This window comes from Neolamprologus multifasciatus, chromosome 19 (genome assembly GCF_963576455.1).
Source record: "Neolamprologus multifasciatus chromosome 19, fNeoMul1.2, whole genome shotgun sequence".
Taxonomy (NCBI): Eukaryota; Metazoa; Chordata; class Actinopteri; order Cichliformes; family Cichlidae; genus Neolamprologus; species Neolamprologus multifasciatus.
Genome location: NC_140457.1, coordinates 17046544 through 17062202, shown reverse-complemented (window position 1 = coordinate 17062202; position 15659 = coordinate 17046544). Strand labels below are relative to the sequence as shown.

Here is a 15659-nt window from a genome sequence, read left to right as displayed (position 1 = left end):
GAGATGCTGGGTGTAGCTACCTGCTACCTAAATTCCTGTCTTTTGTGCCTTATATACACTATATGGACAAAGGTATTGGGCCACACCTCTTAATCTTTGAATTGAGGTGTTTGCAGTCCTATTGCACCGGTGTACAGAACCAAGCACCCAGACATCCAGTCTGCCTTTACAAACATTAGTGAAAGAATGGGTCATTCTGCAGAGACACTGTTGCCACAGCTCTGTTTGTGAAATTTCTTCCCTCCTAGATATCAGCTGTATGGTGGTATTATTACCACAGCCAAAGAGGTTATGTTCTTGGTAGTGCTTGCGTGCTTACATACGTGTCCTTCTGTCTGTAAGCACAACAGCTCAGAACAGAAATTCTGATAAATCTTTGTAGGGATGTAGACTTGACGTCCACTGAGGTCGTCAACGTCAACTTAATTATTTACTGGTGAAAATTTACAAAAAGCCTTATAACTTAGAAACTGTGATTTTTACAAGTGTGATGTGTATTGCCAACAGATAGAACGTACCATATAAATAATTTAAAGTATCATGTCACATTTGACCTCTCCTTTAAAGTCAATACTTTGCTATAAAGGTAAAAGTGATAATAATAAAGAGCTGTTTAAAACTACGTTGTTTTTTTGTTTTTTGCTATTGTTTGAGCTGAGAATACAGGCATATAGGGAATGGTATATGAGGTTTCTAAATATCACATTACTTTTGACATCTGATTTATTCTTCAAGGTCAGATAAGTTTTACATTTTTTAATCTTTAAAATGTCTCTAAATTCTACTGCCTTTGTCTGCATAAGCAAAGTTTGGGAAATGACACTGTGGGTTCTAAATATCAAGTAATAGTTTGCATCCAAATGTGTCACATTTTACCTCTGATCTCACTTTTATATTTCACATCTGTGTTTCTTTCAAAGTGAGCTCAAAATGCTGTATTGCCTTAAAGAATTAGAAAGAGAAAGATGAGCTGCCTTAGTGGAAGTTTGTGTTTTCAATTCATGTTGCAAAGTGGAAGTATTTAGGGAAACCCAGTATTACGCAAAATGTTTAATACGCACACCGGTCCACTGTGTCCATTTCACGCTTTGCCGCTCCAAAATATGAAATGGGTACGCATGCAGAAGCTGCATTACCAGCAGGGGGAGATCATTTATATAAAGCCAAGAAGTTGGTAGTGAGCAAAAAGCATACAAAGTGCATTCCAGGGTCCTTAATTGTCTAAATAATTAAGCTAGGTGGCTAACATGAGTTAATGATGTCTGTTTAAACGCTTTCCAATGTTGGCTTCAAATAAAATATCTCCCTCTGCTGTTACTGCAGTGTACTGCAACTTTTCCATGCCCTTTTCAGATGGAGAGGCAAAGAGTACAATGGACACTGTGAACCGTAATGTCTATTACACAATATCGGGTTTTTAAAGAACCATACCAAGTTGCATAGTGCATAAAAGTCTCCAACACTCATCTGACTCAGTAATTGCAGAGCACAAAACTTCCTCTGCCGTTAACATCAGTACAGAAACTGTGACCCAGGAGCTTCATGGTATGGGTTTCCATGGCCAAGCAGCTCCTATAGCTCTAATGTGTAGGGGGTCCAGTGCTTTTGTCCACTGGGCCACCAGTACATTACAGAAAACACAAAGGGTGTCAGCTCACCTGTTATCTTTACAGCTTCTCCCTGTTTTCCTCCAGCAGAAGCATGGGTGGGTCATCAGAGATGTGCCTGAACCTGAGAGGTGGGGTACCTTCGGCACCCCACCTCTCAGGTAGGGTTCTTCAATCCATTCTGTCTGGGATGCTTTGTCTTGTCTATGGTCATGCTGCTTTGTTAGGTTATTTTGTCTCTTGTACCCTTGTTCAGCATCATCCATTCATAGCATGTACCGCTGACACCCAACAATTCCATGCAAAACTACATGTTTAGTTATATAAACTGGTTGGCAAATTGGACTGTGCAGATTTGTTATTTGCCAGCCTGAGCCAAGCTGGTAACAATAAACAGAATATTTTCCACTGCAGAAAAATATGTTAATGCTGAAAATTTATACAGCTGATTTATGTTTGAACATTTACGATGCTGCATGATAGAATTAACCAAGAATTATCTCTGCAGAGTCAGAGCTCTGTAGCTTTTTTTATCAGCTTTTTTGGAAATTGTAAAAGTTTAGAAGAGTTTAATGAAGTTTAAATTGTGCAGAAAGTTACCAGAACTTCTTTATTAAGGATTTAAACACACCCAAAATTTTGAATTATAAGATTTTTCAAATGAGAATGAGAAAATAAATATAGATCACGCTGTTACTAGGTGATAATGGAGCAGCCATTACCAGTGATGCACACACAGTGTAGATGGATGGTTCATAAAGCAACCAATCTTCAGCAGTATGTGAACTCGTTATGTCACTATCTGGCTAATTTGATGATGTATTGCTTGTCAGGTAAAAGCTTATATTAAGTGTGACAGATATGCTAAGCTCTGACAGTAATAGTCCTACAAGTGTAAACACAGTCAGACCACCAGAATGATGACATTATTACAAATACACTACGCTCCGATCTCCTTAATGCAAAGTACTGCAGGACCTTTAAATTAAGCCACTATGCTGTAACACAGGTAAACTGCTTGTGGCCACAGATATGCTATGAAGCATGGAGCAAACAGGCATCAATGAAGACTGTGATTTGACACACGCACACACACGTGATAACCACAGGGGGTGCATCAGCGACACCTTTATGCACGCATGAACTGAGATCTGTTTAATGTTTGTGGGCATTTAGCTTGATATTTTGCTGTCATCTCCAGAAACTGATGTTGGAGTGCAGATTTATGGCCCTGTCAGGTGGTTTCATTCACAACTAATCTGACATGATGGATTTTAAACTACTGTGGCTGTGCAATTAGCATGAGTACAGCAGGTTAACCATACATGAATATTCCAGAAAGTGCTAAAAACTGCAATTAAGTGTATTTTGAAAACATAATATGCAAAACGGCAGTGGACACATTTCAAAAAGTACACATTGACAGGTAAACCACACTGATTTCCTGCAAACTTTTACGAGTACATGTTAACGACAAAGTGTCATATTTGTAACATCTCTGAGTGATTCAGAATCAGGATTGCTAAACATTAATATAAGAGCCCACGTCTAGCTGTTATTCATCATCAATCTCCTTTCTTTTTCATGTCACCGCATAGATGGCTTGCACAGATGACTCGTCTTCCTTCCTGCCAAGGTCAATCATTACCACCTTGGAGAGATAATTTATTAATAGCAGATTGCCCTTTGTGCCTCCATTTTTTCAGGTGATGAATGCTTCAGACCTCGTTCAACCTTTGTCAGAAAGAGTGAAACGATAAAGCTGCTAACCAAAACTAGATTCAGTCGAGGAATATTTTACAGGTTCATCATCCATGTGTTCGGCCTCACTAGGTGTTACATCACCGGTGTCCTTCTCTCTACAGCATATATGTGGCAGATCAGTAATGGAAATAGAAAAAAAGGGGGTGTGTAATTAATGTATTTGCTTCCACAATGCAGTCGTAGCATGATAATCACAGATGCGTGCTGGCTGCTCTGCAACTGGTTTAGCAACTGTACTGAGGAGGCTGAGGAAGTTTAGCATGAGGAAGTTTAGCATGAACGCCAACATCACCTCAAATTTTTACAGGTGTGCAATTGAGAGCTTGCTGACGAGCTGCATCACAGTTTGGTACGGAAGCTGCTCTGCTAGCAGCCGTAAAGCACTACAGAGGGTGGTGAAGGCAGCAGAGCACATCACTGGCATGAGGCTTCCTGCCATTCAGGACATTTACCTCCAGCGATGCCTCCGTAAAGCACACAGCATCATCAAGGACCACAGCCACCCAGCACATCAGCTGTTCTCCTTGTTACCATCTGGCAGACGTTACAGGAGTCTGTCTGCTCGGACTACAAGACTTAAAAACAGTTTTTACCACCAAGCCATACGACACCTCAACCACAACACTTAAACACACACAACACAGCACTCAGAAGCTACCCTGCAGCTTCACAAGTACTCTGTTTAATCTGCACTGGTCACTTCACTTTATTGTCATTGATATTTATATTTAAAGTGCAATACTGTAATTTTCTGCTGCTCATTCCTGTGCAATATCCCATCTACCCTCCCGTCATATTTCTTTTCAAGATTTTCTTATTTAATCACTAGTGTACATATATTTATATTTATAGATACATATATATTTAGTCATCTTTTCTCTTTTACCATGTCTCTCTAATATTTAGCTCCTTACTATTTTTATATTTTTATATTTTATTTTATTATATTTTATTATATTTTCTCCTACTGTATCATGCTGCTGAGTGACTGCTGCTCGTCAAACACATTTCATTGCAATGTTGACCCTGTGCTAACTTGCATATGACAAATAAAACTGAACTGAACTGAACTGAACTGTACCTACGGTACATGTATCATGCAACAAAGTTTTTTAAACATCAACAACCAATTGCAAGATGGATTTATGCGATGCATTATGAATCCACTCTACTCTGCATCATTCTGTCCCTTCATTCAGCACTACAGTATGTGGCTTTGTGCTACACTGCACAATGACACAGCAAAAATGTTTAAGGTAATGTGTATGTGAAAAATGTTGCAGGAATCCTGACTTTAGGGGGAGAAACCACTCACACACGCACATACATGATGGCAGGTACCAGACTTCTGTAACCTGCTGTTTATCTCTACTTGAGGCTAGCTGCATGGCAGTACATTTGAGGGTCCAATCTGCACTCAGAGGGCACCCAGAGGGCTTTGGGTTGTCAGTTCATCAGGTACATGAGGGCTTCTCACAAACATTATGAGCCCCTTATTCACATACACACACAGATCAACTTTGTCTGAGGGAAACAGCCACACGTCACAAAGTTATGGTGTCAAATACAGAGTTAGCAGAGCAAAGCAAAAATCATAAAAAATGGTAATTAAATAAGAATTAAATAGAATTAATTACCATAGTCTAATAGAGTTTAAATAGAAAAAGTAAACCAACTCCAACATTAGCCCATTTCTGTATGTCTTCTCCATTCTGAATGGCAGGTGGCCATTAAGTTCCTTGGCCAGTAAGAAAGTGTTAAAGTCTCAAACCTAAAACAGAACAAAAATGTTTTGGAATTGTCCTTTTGAAGTTATGCGCTGTGCCATTCCCACGAATCACATTTTGAGCCTTTGCAGTCTCTTGCACTCAGCCGCTTTTCAGGTGAAGTTAGTTAAGTCTTTGGGGGTTTAGAGCTTAGGCCTTTGGATGGAGACTGGAATTGGGCCTAGTATAACACACTGAAATCTCCAACTTATCTGTCTGCTGTCAGTTCTCATTACGCTCGGTGCCAGTGCCAAGTTTTTGAAATCTTTGCTAGATATTTCTGGCTCCGCTGCATCAATTTTTATACTTTGCATGTATGCTTTGTTAATTTTTTTCACTGGTCTGACAATTGGAAGAATTGTTTCATGCAGACAAGAAAACCAAAAGCTCAACTTTTACTTAGGAGATTTCATAACCACCATTGTGTGCAACTAAATTCCTCTGCACAGTACAAATATACTGTATGCCACAAAGAAAAGCTCATATATGATATATAGCATGCATAGTTGAGCATATCTTACCTTTTCTGCAAATATCTTTTTCATTAAATGCAGATTGTCTATAATATAATACCTGTGTAAGGTATATATTTGTGTTTTGTCCTGCATAATATCCACACTGCACTCAGTGTTGTTTAGAATGTTGCATAATTTGTGTTCAGATGGATGTTTGTCTGATGAAGATCTTGTAGGTTGAAACATTAAAAAACTCCCTTTGGGGACAACATTTTCCTCTGTCCTGCACCCGAACAAGCACGAAAATGTTTCTTATTTTTGTGGCAAAGCTCAGCCCAAAGCTCAGCCCTGGTAAAGAGTGTTTCTCGGTTCATTTTATTCAATTTGTTCGTTGTCTTATCCTTAGCTGACCAAAATTTTGAGACATTTTGTATTTATTATGTGTTTTATAGTCAAATAGTTTCAATAAAAGCATTTATTGTAGAACTGAATAAAAAATATTTATTATTACAACATTAGTTCGTGTTGCTGAAATCTCTGCATGGAGTTAAGACCTCTGATTCCCTTTAGGAAACATAAATAATGTGAAAGTCACAACCACAAGCAAAGTCTTTAAATATATAGATTACAGATATTACTTTGTGTCTGTCTTGAACGCACCTGCGTCTGCCTTAGAAAATTGTATAAAACTCTCTGAATGACTTCCTGTTCAAGTGCAATCCTCTGTCAAGCGTTATGGGTCATGTTAAAATTCATATATGGAAAGCCAAAAGATGTCAGCGCGTGTGCTTCCATATGTGCTGACAACATGAGTGCCCCTTTCTGCATACGTGAAGTACACTAGAATAGCATCGCTTGCGCTCGCTGTCATGACTTATTGAACTATGAAAGCAAAGACTTGTTCTCCTGCAGGAAGGCGGCAGAGGAAGGGCAGGGAGATGGTGAGGAGATCAAACAGCATCGAGCTGCAGCGCAACCTTAAAACATGAGGAGGAAGTGATGCGAAACGACACCCTCTTGACCAAATTGATCCGCGCTGTTTAATGCTTTCCCACATTTCCGAGTGCCTCGAGAGGTTGTTGGATTTCAACTCTAATCTCTCATTAGATTTCAAGGTAACACCTCACAACAGGGAGAAAACTGCAAGTCATCTGCCACATTATAAACATGGCAAAACACAAATGAAAGGACCAGCATGGCTCATCTTTACTAAGAACTGCATTAAAACTCTTACTCAAAGACAAATATTTGAAAGCCTTTATTACACAGCGCCTCTGAATGAGAACAAATACTAGAGCAACAAACTTTGTTTTCATTTGCTGGCAGATCTTCGGCATTTTTTATGTAGCTCTGCAAGCCAGATTCTACAATTCAGATCACTCTATGCGGCCATAAATGCGGAAACCATGTGACACACGAACAGGACATACTGAAGAAACAGACTGAATGTGGCAGAAAACAGGCCCACCCATGCACAGTTAAACAAGATTAAGTTTGTTCAGCAGAATTGAATTTATTATGAGTGATCATCAGCTTTGCTGCATTAATATCAGCTGCAGATGAAGCTTTTCTTAAAGCCCCAGAAGGAAAGCAGACTTCTCACTCTTCCTTTCAACTGCATGAGTGTGCCTTTCTAAACAAAGATAACCACAGCATCGAGCGGCCCAAGACTATGATCAAAATATAAACCTAAGGTTATTTTCAGCATACATAGACATATAACTGAACCAGCAACCTTGCTTTCAGGTATTCACATAATCCCCAAAAAGAATTATCCAGGGTCATTTATCCAAAAGGTATTTATGAATTCAAAATCATGTCTGTTGCTCCTGATTTCTGCTGCTTATTCACATTAATGGGTCAGGCATCATGGGAGTAAGTGCTATGCACTGCATTAACATACTTTACCAGCCAAATAGGAATCCACACAGAATAATCCATCACTTAACTGATATGTGAAAGGTTAAAGTGAAGCAGTGTCAAAAAAAATTAGAAGTTTCCCACCACCACACTCAATATGCAAAATGCCCATCTTCACAAATGATTTCTCTTTGTATTAAATACTAAATCAGGTCTTTTGTAAATAAAAACAAGCTTCTTTTTCTTTTCTTTTTTTACTTTTTTCTAAATTGGCATTTCTCCTCATCATGGCTTCATTGAATTAGAATTTTTTTTATTGTATTTAGATAATGGAAATATTTTTTTTACAACTATGCCTTTTATGTAGAACAATTTCTCACCACTTTTTCTTTTTTTGTTCAATAAAACTGGCATTTTTTTTTCATCTCCATCCCGATTCAAATGAAAAAAGTCCCATTTTCACATCCTCATAATGCCTGTGAGTCACAGAGAGCTTATTATTTGAAGGATTCTTGTTTCAGAAGTTCATATAAGAAAATAGACACACAAACAAATGTTGTCAGTGACCGGAGGTGCAGCTCACAGCCTGCAACATCTGAAGCGCGTGAGTTTGTGAAAAGCTTTCTTGAAGTCCTCGTTAGACATGGTGTATATGATCGGGTTGATGAGGGAATTGAGATATCCCAGCCAGGTGAAAAAGTCAAATAACTCTGGGTTTAAACATGTGTCACATGTTGCCACCAGCAACGTGTAGATGAAAAACGGAAGCCAGCAAATAATATAAGCGCCGAGGATTATCCCCAGAGTCTTCGTCGCTTTTCGTTCTCTTGCTGCTGAAATTCTCTTTTTCTCCAAAACCGCATCGGACAACGTCACTTTCACCTGGTTCTCGCTCGTTGAGGAGCCGGTGTCGCTGGACGGAGCGTCGTGTCTCCCGCACTGCAGAGAGCTAGTGGACGCCGCGGACCCAGGGGAGTTGGAGACCAGGTGAGCCGATGTTAGTCTCTTCCCAACCTTCTTCGGGGACTGCTTCAGGATCCTTTTCCGAGCCTCCACGTATATCCGTCCGTAGAGGACAATGAGGAGCAAGGTTGGGATGTAGAAAGCCCCGAAAGTGGAGTAAATGGTGTAGAAAATGTGATCTGTGTTGACGCTACAGCTTGTTAATTCATCCGCTTTCACCTGTCTCCAGAAGAGAGGCGGGAGGGAGATGGAGATGGCGATGACCCAGGCTGTGGCCACCATCCCTGCCGCTCTTCCCGTTGTGCGCTTTTTAGAGTACTCCACTGCGTCAGTGATGGCCCAGTACCTATCCAAAGCGATTACGCACAGATGGAGGATGGACGCAGTGCAACACGTTATGTCCGAGGAGAGCCAGATGTCGCAAACTATTTGTCCGAGCGTCCAGGTGTGGATCACGGTGTACAGGACGCAGATGGGCATCACTAGGATAGAGACCAGCAGGTCAGTGACGGCCAGAGAGGCGATCAGAAAGTTTGCGGGAGTTTGCAGCTTCTTCGACTGGGAAATCGTTGCGATGACAAAGGCATTGGATAAAGTGGTGGCGAGTGTGATAATCGAGAGAATCACAGCCAAGCTGATCTGATAGGCGAGACTCTCTGCGCTCTCATCCACAATGGATGAATTTGTAGTAAAACTGTCGTTTGTGGTGTTCACCGGCTGAGTTGGCTCGACTTGACCCGAGAGCTCCATAACTTTTAGTCACTTTTATCATATTTTATTTGCACCCTCTGATGTCTGGCATTGAATGAGCTTTCTCTCGTCGTGAGCGTTGCCTCATCCGTGCCATGCGTTCAGAGTAGTGGCACAGTGGAAACAGAAAAACTCACTCTTTTCTTCTTCATTTTTTCATCTTACATCAGATTTTAATGCGCAGATGTTGAAATATGGAGGCAAGTATCCATTCATCGCAGAAATGAGAACTTCTCCGGGTTTTAGCCATGAAAAGAAAACTTCCTAACTGTGGAAGCACGCAACAAATAAAAAGTATTATGCATAAATGTTGAGCAGTGCGCCCTGATAACCCAACATCTGGGAGGATGTCACAGATAATCCACATGTAGGGCAGAGGTTCTCGAGAGCTATGCCTTTGCAGGCCCCTTGTGGTTGAATGCTGAGCCAACCCCGAGTCTCGATTTTATACAGACTCTGACATCAAACAAGCGCTCTCTCTCTCTCTCTCTCTCTCTCTCTCTGAAGAGTAGACTGCCTTCTGGGTCATAGTGCCCAGTGTTTCCCATTTGTCACATACCCTGCTAGATATATATATAAAAAAAGAAACATCTTGGATTACAGAAGACAAAATGTGCTGTTGTCACCACACCAACTTTTAACATCCAACTTTGTAAAGCATACAACTATAGGTAATTAATGAACCATTAGAAGTATGAATAAATCTTAAGTCATTAGTATTGAATGTTAATAATTCAATGCACCAAGTCAGTTAGTGTGCAAAATGCTCTCATTTAACCAACCATATTGGAGTTTTATGCACTGGTTACATTTGAAGTTGTCCGTCTTTGTTTAGGGACACAACTTCTAATACAACTTTGATCAAACATGATATTGATGTAGATGATCCAAAATCCAATTCAACAAAGATTTAAAGTAAGTCCGATTCTTACCCATGGCCTCGCCTTGGAGACCATATTGACCAAGCTGGTGCACCGCAGTATAAGAGGAAGTCTGATCTATTAAAGGAGTACTGCCAAGTCCCTTTAAGTCCTTATAGACTGTAAGCATATACCATCATGGGATTTGGTGCCAAATGCACTGGCTACATTTCAGTGACTTTTAAATATGGTTATTAATGAGCTGCAATGTTGTGCTGATTTTTTGGATGACATGCTGGTATATAGTAGTGCCTAGAAGGATCATCTTGACCACATTTGTGTTTTGTGTTTTTACGAATAGCTGAAGGAAATTTGACTGTAAACCTTGCAAAATAACATAACGTGTCATCTCTTGGTAAGGTTGTGAGCCAAAGTCATGCGAGACCTGTTGATGCCAAGGTGTTAGCCATCAAGTAGTTCCCTGTTTCTACCACTATAAAGGAGCTTGTAGTTTGTTATTAGCATTATTTTTCCAACAAGGTTTTGACTGTGGCATCATCTTTTGACTGATTTGCTAAAAGCCAGCAAAAAGAGCAAAATTGATTTAGTCTACTTTACAGCCAGCTTCTGTTAGCATCAAATCACTGTTGTGCTGTGCTTCTGTTTTGTTTGCACCCCACTTGGATGGACCATTTAAACTGCATGTGGATGAGGCACTCATCCAAGCTGACAAACAAGACCTTGAATGTCCGGTTACAGCTTTCCCCCCCAAGAAGTTCCATTTTTACCAGCTGAATTATTCAACCACAGAACATTTTTTTAATTATAATTTATTCAGCCTCTGAGTATCCTGATTTTGCTTCTCAATCAAATAGCTTCAAAAACCATGTTTTTAAAGTGCTGTATAAATAAAGGTATCTGCACACTGTTTTCTAGTATTTACGAGGACTTGTCACATCAAGTATTTACGCTGATTTTTCACATTGTGGCGATGCTAATTTTCAATTCATCGATGCAAGATGAAGGGTGAAGAGTTCACACACATTAAGCACTTCCTCTTTTGACACTTCTGATGTGTGAAAGCAGCTGGAATTGATATTGGCACAGAGTCAGTGCTGCATGTGAGGCTGTGAACTTCATGCTCTCACATGCTCTTAAAAATGCTCTTTTCAGTCAGGTCTGGAAATACATCAACTGTACCTTAACACACACACACACACCAGAGCACTGTTAAGTTTCCAAACTGAGAAACTACAATAACTCAATGACTCTGCTGTTATATATTCCTTTCTCATCTCAAACTGATGTCACATTCACACTTCTACACTATTATACATTTTCCTAGTCAGAAACTTTTAATTGAAATTGACTTAAGTTCTGCTGGCTGGGTTTCCGATTCACATTAGACCACCTTCGTCTGCAGTTCTCAGGTGGTTTTGTTAGGAGAAGTTCTGGGCCAACATTGTATTGCAAATAAAGCTTGTGGCATTTTCTTGTCAACTCATAGACGATGTAACACAACTGATCATGTCTCAGTTATAAAAGTGGCATTTTTATGTGAATTAAGTTTAGCAATTAAACCTCTAAACAATATTTAAGTACTTATTTATTTAATATAATAAGGAGGTATTTCATGTGCTAAAATTTACATTTCTGCTTACTAAGATTGTATGATTGCCTAGAAAGTGGCTCATCAGTCACTTTATAAAATAAAATGTTCAGCTGCAAGATAACACAAATATCTAACCAATTACATGGCAGCATTTCAGTGCATTTAGGCATGGAGAAATGAGACGACCTGCTGAAGTTCAAGCTGAGCAATAGAATAGGAAAGGGCAGTGAGTTAACTGATTAAGAGACTAAATGATTAGGTGTGGCATGATTATTTGTGCCAGTCTAGCTGATCTACTGGGATTTTCCCACACAGTCTGCCCTAAGGTTTACAGAGAATGGTCCAAAAAAGAAAAATGTCTAGTGGGCAGCAGTTCTCTGGAGGAAATGGTTTGTTAATGCCTGAGGTCAGAGGAGACTGGTCAGACTGCTTCAAGCTCACAGGAAGTTAACAGTGACTTAAATACCCACTCCGTACAATAAGGTATGCTTAATGGCATCTCTGAACACTCATCGTGTCAGTCTCTGAAGTGGGTGGATTACAACAGCAGAAAACCAAAAAAGCAAAATCTCTTAGGAATGTTTCCAACACCTTGAAGAATGTATCTGATGAAGAATTAAAGCAGTTAGGAAGGAAAGAGCAGACCGTTTAAGACATGAGCAAAAACAAGTCTAAAGTCTTTGGCCAACGTCATAACATGCATGTAGTGCAAGCCTGGCTCTGCCTGGGGTTTGAATCAAAGATGTTCTTGCTGAGACACAACAGATCATGTATATGAGATGACTGTATAACATTCTAGTTTTGCCGTCGTGTGTGTAATTAAACTCACAAAATGTATTTTTGCACCTACATAGGTCAGTAGGTTGTTCCACTGCACCACACGTGTAGCAAGCTGAGAGAACAAAACAAAAAGCATCTCCACTTAGTGGCTGCGTTACCTAGTTACAGCATTAAGCAGTAAATGCAAATGCTAATGTGGCGCAAGCAATAAATCACTAGCCATTAACCTTGTTAAACATGCAGATTTACCTCCCATCAGAATAAAAATATTTCTACAGGAGTAAACACAAATTTTTTTAAGCTTGAGTAATCAATGCAAATACACCGAGTGTCCTGAAAAATACCAAAACAAGAAGTTTTTCACCATCCTTGAAGGTGTGCAAAAATGTAAATAAAAAATAATCTTTTCAATGTTATAAAAAAGGGTCAAGAATGAGCAAAAGCATTTGTGTCAGACACCTGAGCTACATTTAGAGTTTCATATACTGTGACGGTGTCTCACTGAGGTGGAGATAAAGTGTGTATTTGTCTGAATTTACAGGAATTTTAACAACTGATGTATGACGGGTGAAAAAAATAATATATTGTTTTTTGTTGTTGTAATAAAATCTTAAGGAGCTTGTAGCAATGTGAGTTTAGTTCTGGGGAGACTGAACATTACCTAGCGCTGTTTTTTTTTACTCCTAAGACATGCAAACGCACCTCTGACACCTTTTCAAACCAAATTCGCAATTTGCATTATTGTAATCCTGATAATTGCTTTTAGTGTTCAATTTTTTTTTTTCATTCAGGGAGAGCTGACTGCATCTGTTAGAGAAAGCCTTTATTTAATTTGCAACAGCGTTGTGATTTCTGGTGTCTAACACTTGAATTCCCCTACAGTACAAGCACTGACAAGCAGCAGGCATTCCTCTGTGTTTGAGCTCTGTAAAGAGTAATCTCAGGCAGCACTCAGTCCAAAACACACCCTCCTGTGAGTTCATGATTGTACCCCTTCACTGACCATGACTGACTGGCACTGCTAATGCACAGGAACTGGACACAACCCAGCCAGTGTTGTCACTGTTTACACAAAACATGCAGTCTCGTTTTCGCTTTTTTGTGTTTTTCACATACTCACTGTTACCCAAAAAATGTGGAGAACTATGTTACCACCAGCTGAGGTGAGGTTGGATCAACCCTCTGGTGTGACTGCAAGCTCTGGCTGTGAGATTTATGTAAGGACACTTGGAAATGCTCTATTAAATAAGCAGAAAACACACACACGTGTGCTCAAAAATTGTATTTGAACAATGTTACTAGAATCATAAAGTGGTGTATTGTTTGTTTCCTGGTTGATTTTTCTGTTTTAAAAGCCTCCCTGTGGCCCACTTTGACTGCAGCAGCAGTAGCAGCATGGGGGGATTTCTATGACTCTGTTTGTGTTATCTCCTCTCATCTCTAAACGCATGGTAGCACAGCACATCAGAAAGCCACCTATAAGCTCACAATGGAACTGAAAGTCCTATTTTTAGTCAGTTAATAAGGTATCCACTGTGCGTTAAAGCTGATCATTATAGAACATGCATGTGGTATACTGTAAGTTCTACTTTTGTTAAATATATATATATATGTAGACAGAGATACCGAGAGGAGTGAGAGTTCAAAAAGTAGAGTTTTCTGGGCAGGAAATCAATCAAAGCAGGGAAACAAACCTGATGGAATGAGCAGGAACCAGGAGAAATGGGCAGAATCAAAAATCATTAGAAGGCTTAGAGGTATAACCAAACCAAGGTGCACACTGTGCCATTGTAGGTTGGTCCAGACCAGTGTGGAGAACAAACACATCAAAGAACCAAGCCAATATCTTTGGTAATGGCTCCAAAATTGTGGATAGGCTTAAAGTTACCTGGTTTAACCTGGAACAAACTTCCAACTTTTTCAGAAATTCAGGAAATAACTGCTGCTGTGTCACACAGTGTGTCCCACAGCCAACAATAAGAGGAATATAGCTTGAAATGTTGCCAATTTGTAATCATTGTTATCCATCTGATGGCCTTTAGATAGAATGCAGGTTCAGGGCTCCTCTTATCCAGAAGCTCTGTCTCTGTTATATTGACTGACGTGCCTATTGTGGTATGAAGGAGGGGGAGTTTTATCAGATTTTTCAAGGATGTGTTGATTTTAAGCAGTTAGAGAGTGGGTACATTCTCTTAATATACCAACATTTGTTTCCCCACTGTTAACCTATTGGAATTTAATTCAATTTCACTTCAGTTTTATCTGTATAGTGACAGATCCCATCATAGATCGTAGGTGCCTTAAGGTGTGTTATATTGTGAGGTAAACGTCATACAATAATGCAGAAAAACAATCAAATTATCACCTAAAAGTAGGCACTAGGCAAGAGCAGGAAGGAGAAACTCCCTTTTAACAGGAAGAAACCTCCAGCAGAACCAGATTCAGGAAGGGGCAACCATCTGCCACAACTAATTACGGGTGAGGGGAGGGAGACACAACAAAAGACTGAAATTGTCTTTTAAATGAGAAACATTTTCTTCCACTTATCCAATCCAGAGGGCTAGAGCTTATCCTAGCTGTTGTTGGGCAAAAGGTGAAGTACTCCCTGGACAGATAGCCAAATATTTACTTAATTGTTATTTCCTGGAGTGGGCCAGGATACTGACTACATCCTTTAGGTCATGGTGGTGATGCCCACTGAGGCTGTGATGCCAGGAGCCCTGCTGGAGCGGCGCTGCAGAATTGTTTCCTCAGCTGTTTATCTTTAAGATGGAGAAACCTAGTTATTTTTTTTAGTTATTTTTCTCCAGTTTAACTCTTTACCTTAGCTTGAGTTTGCCTTTAGTTTGACCAACTAATATTCACTGTAACTATGCTGAACAAAACTCCAGCTGTTAAGAAAAAGGGGAATAAAAGAGAGTTTGACTGTTGAACTGTTTAAAAGCTTTTTATTCCTCAGCCACCCTTAACAGACAAAAACCCAAATGAAATTAGCTGGTGATTAAATGTGTGACACAAAATGTCTATACCAACAGAGATTTAAAAGAAAATCTAGTTGAGTTATTGCAGCAGGAGTCTACTCTGTGTGATGTCCTTCAGCTGTTATCATGACTGTGTCAAGGAGCTGCAACATGGATACAAATAATGAAAGAATTAAAGCATCTACATTCATCAAACCTGGTGTCATACCCAAGTTTATTATGTTCATTCAGTAAAGTGCTGCTTGCAACGAACTTGTAATA

The 15659-nt window shown here is 39.7% G+C and overlaps 1 protein-coding gene across 1 annotated transcript; it reads right to left on the bottom strand.

The window, feature by feature from the left end:
- Window positions 1–6687: 6687 nt before the first annotated feature.
- Window positions 6688–9824, bottom strand: htr1b (5-hydroxytryptamine (serotonin) receptor 1B). The gene has a single exon (XM_085142356.1). The coding sequence runs from the start codon at window positions 9163–9165 to the stop codon at window positions 8032–8034; it is 1134 nt and encodes a 377-aa protein (XP_084998482.1). The 5' UTR covers window positions 9166–9824; the 3' UTR covers window positions 6688–8031.
- Window positions 9825–15659: the final 5835 nt, after the last annotated feature.

What these genes read in the sequence shown, in the direction of transcription:
- htr1b (XM_085142356.1), bottom strand. Translation starts at nt 9,165, where the DNA reads ATGGAGCTCTCGGGTCAAGTCGAGCCAACTCAGCCGGTGAACACCACA.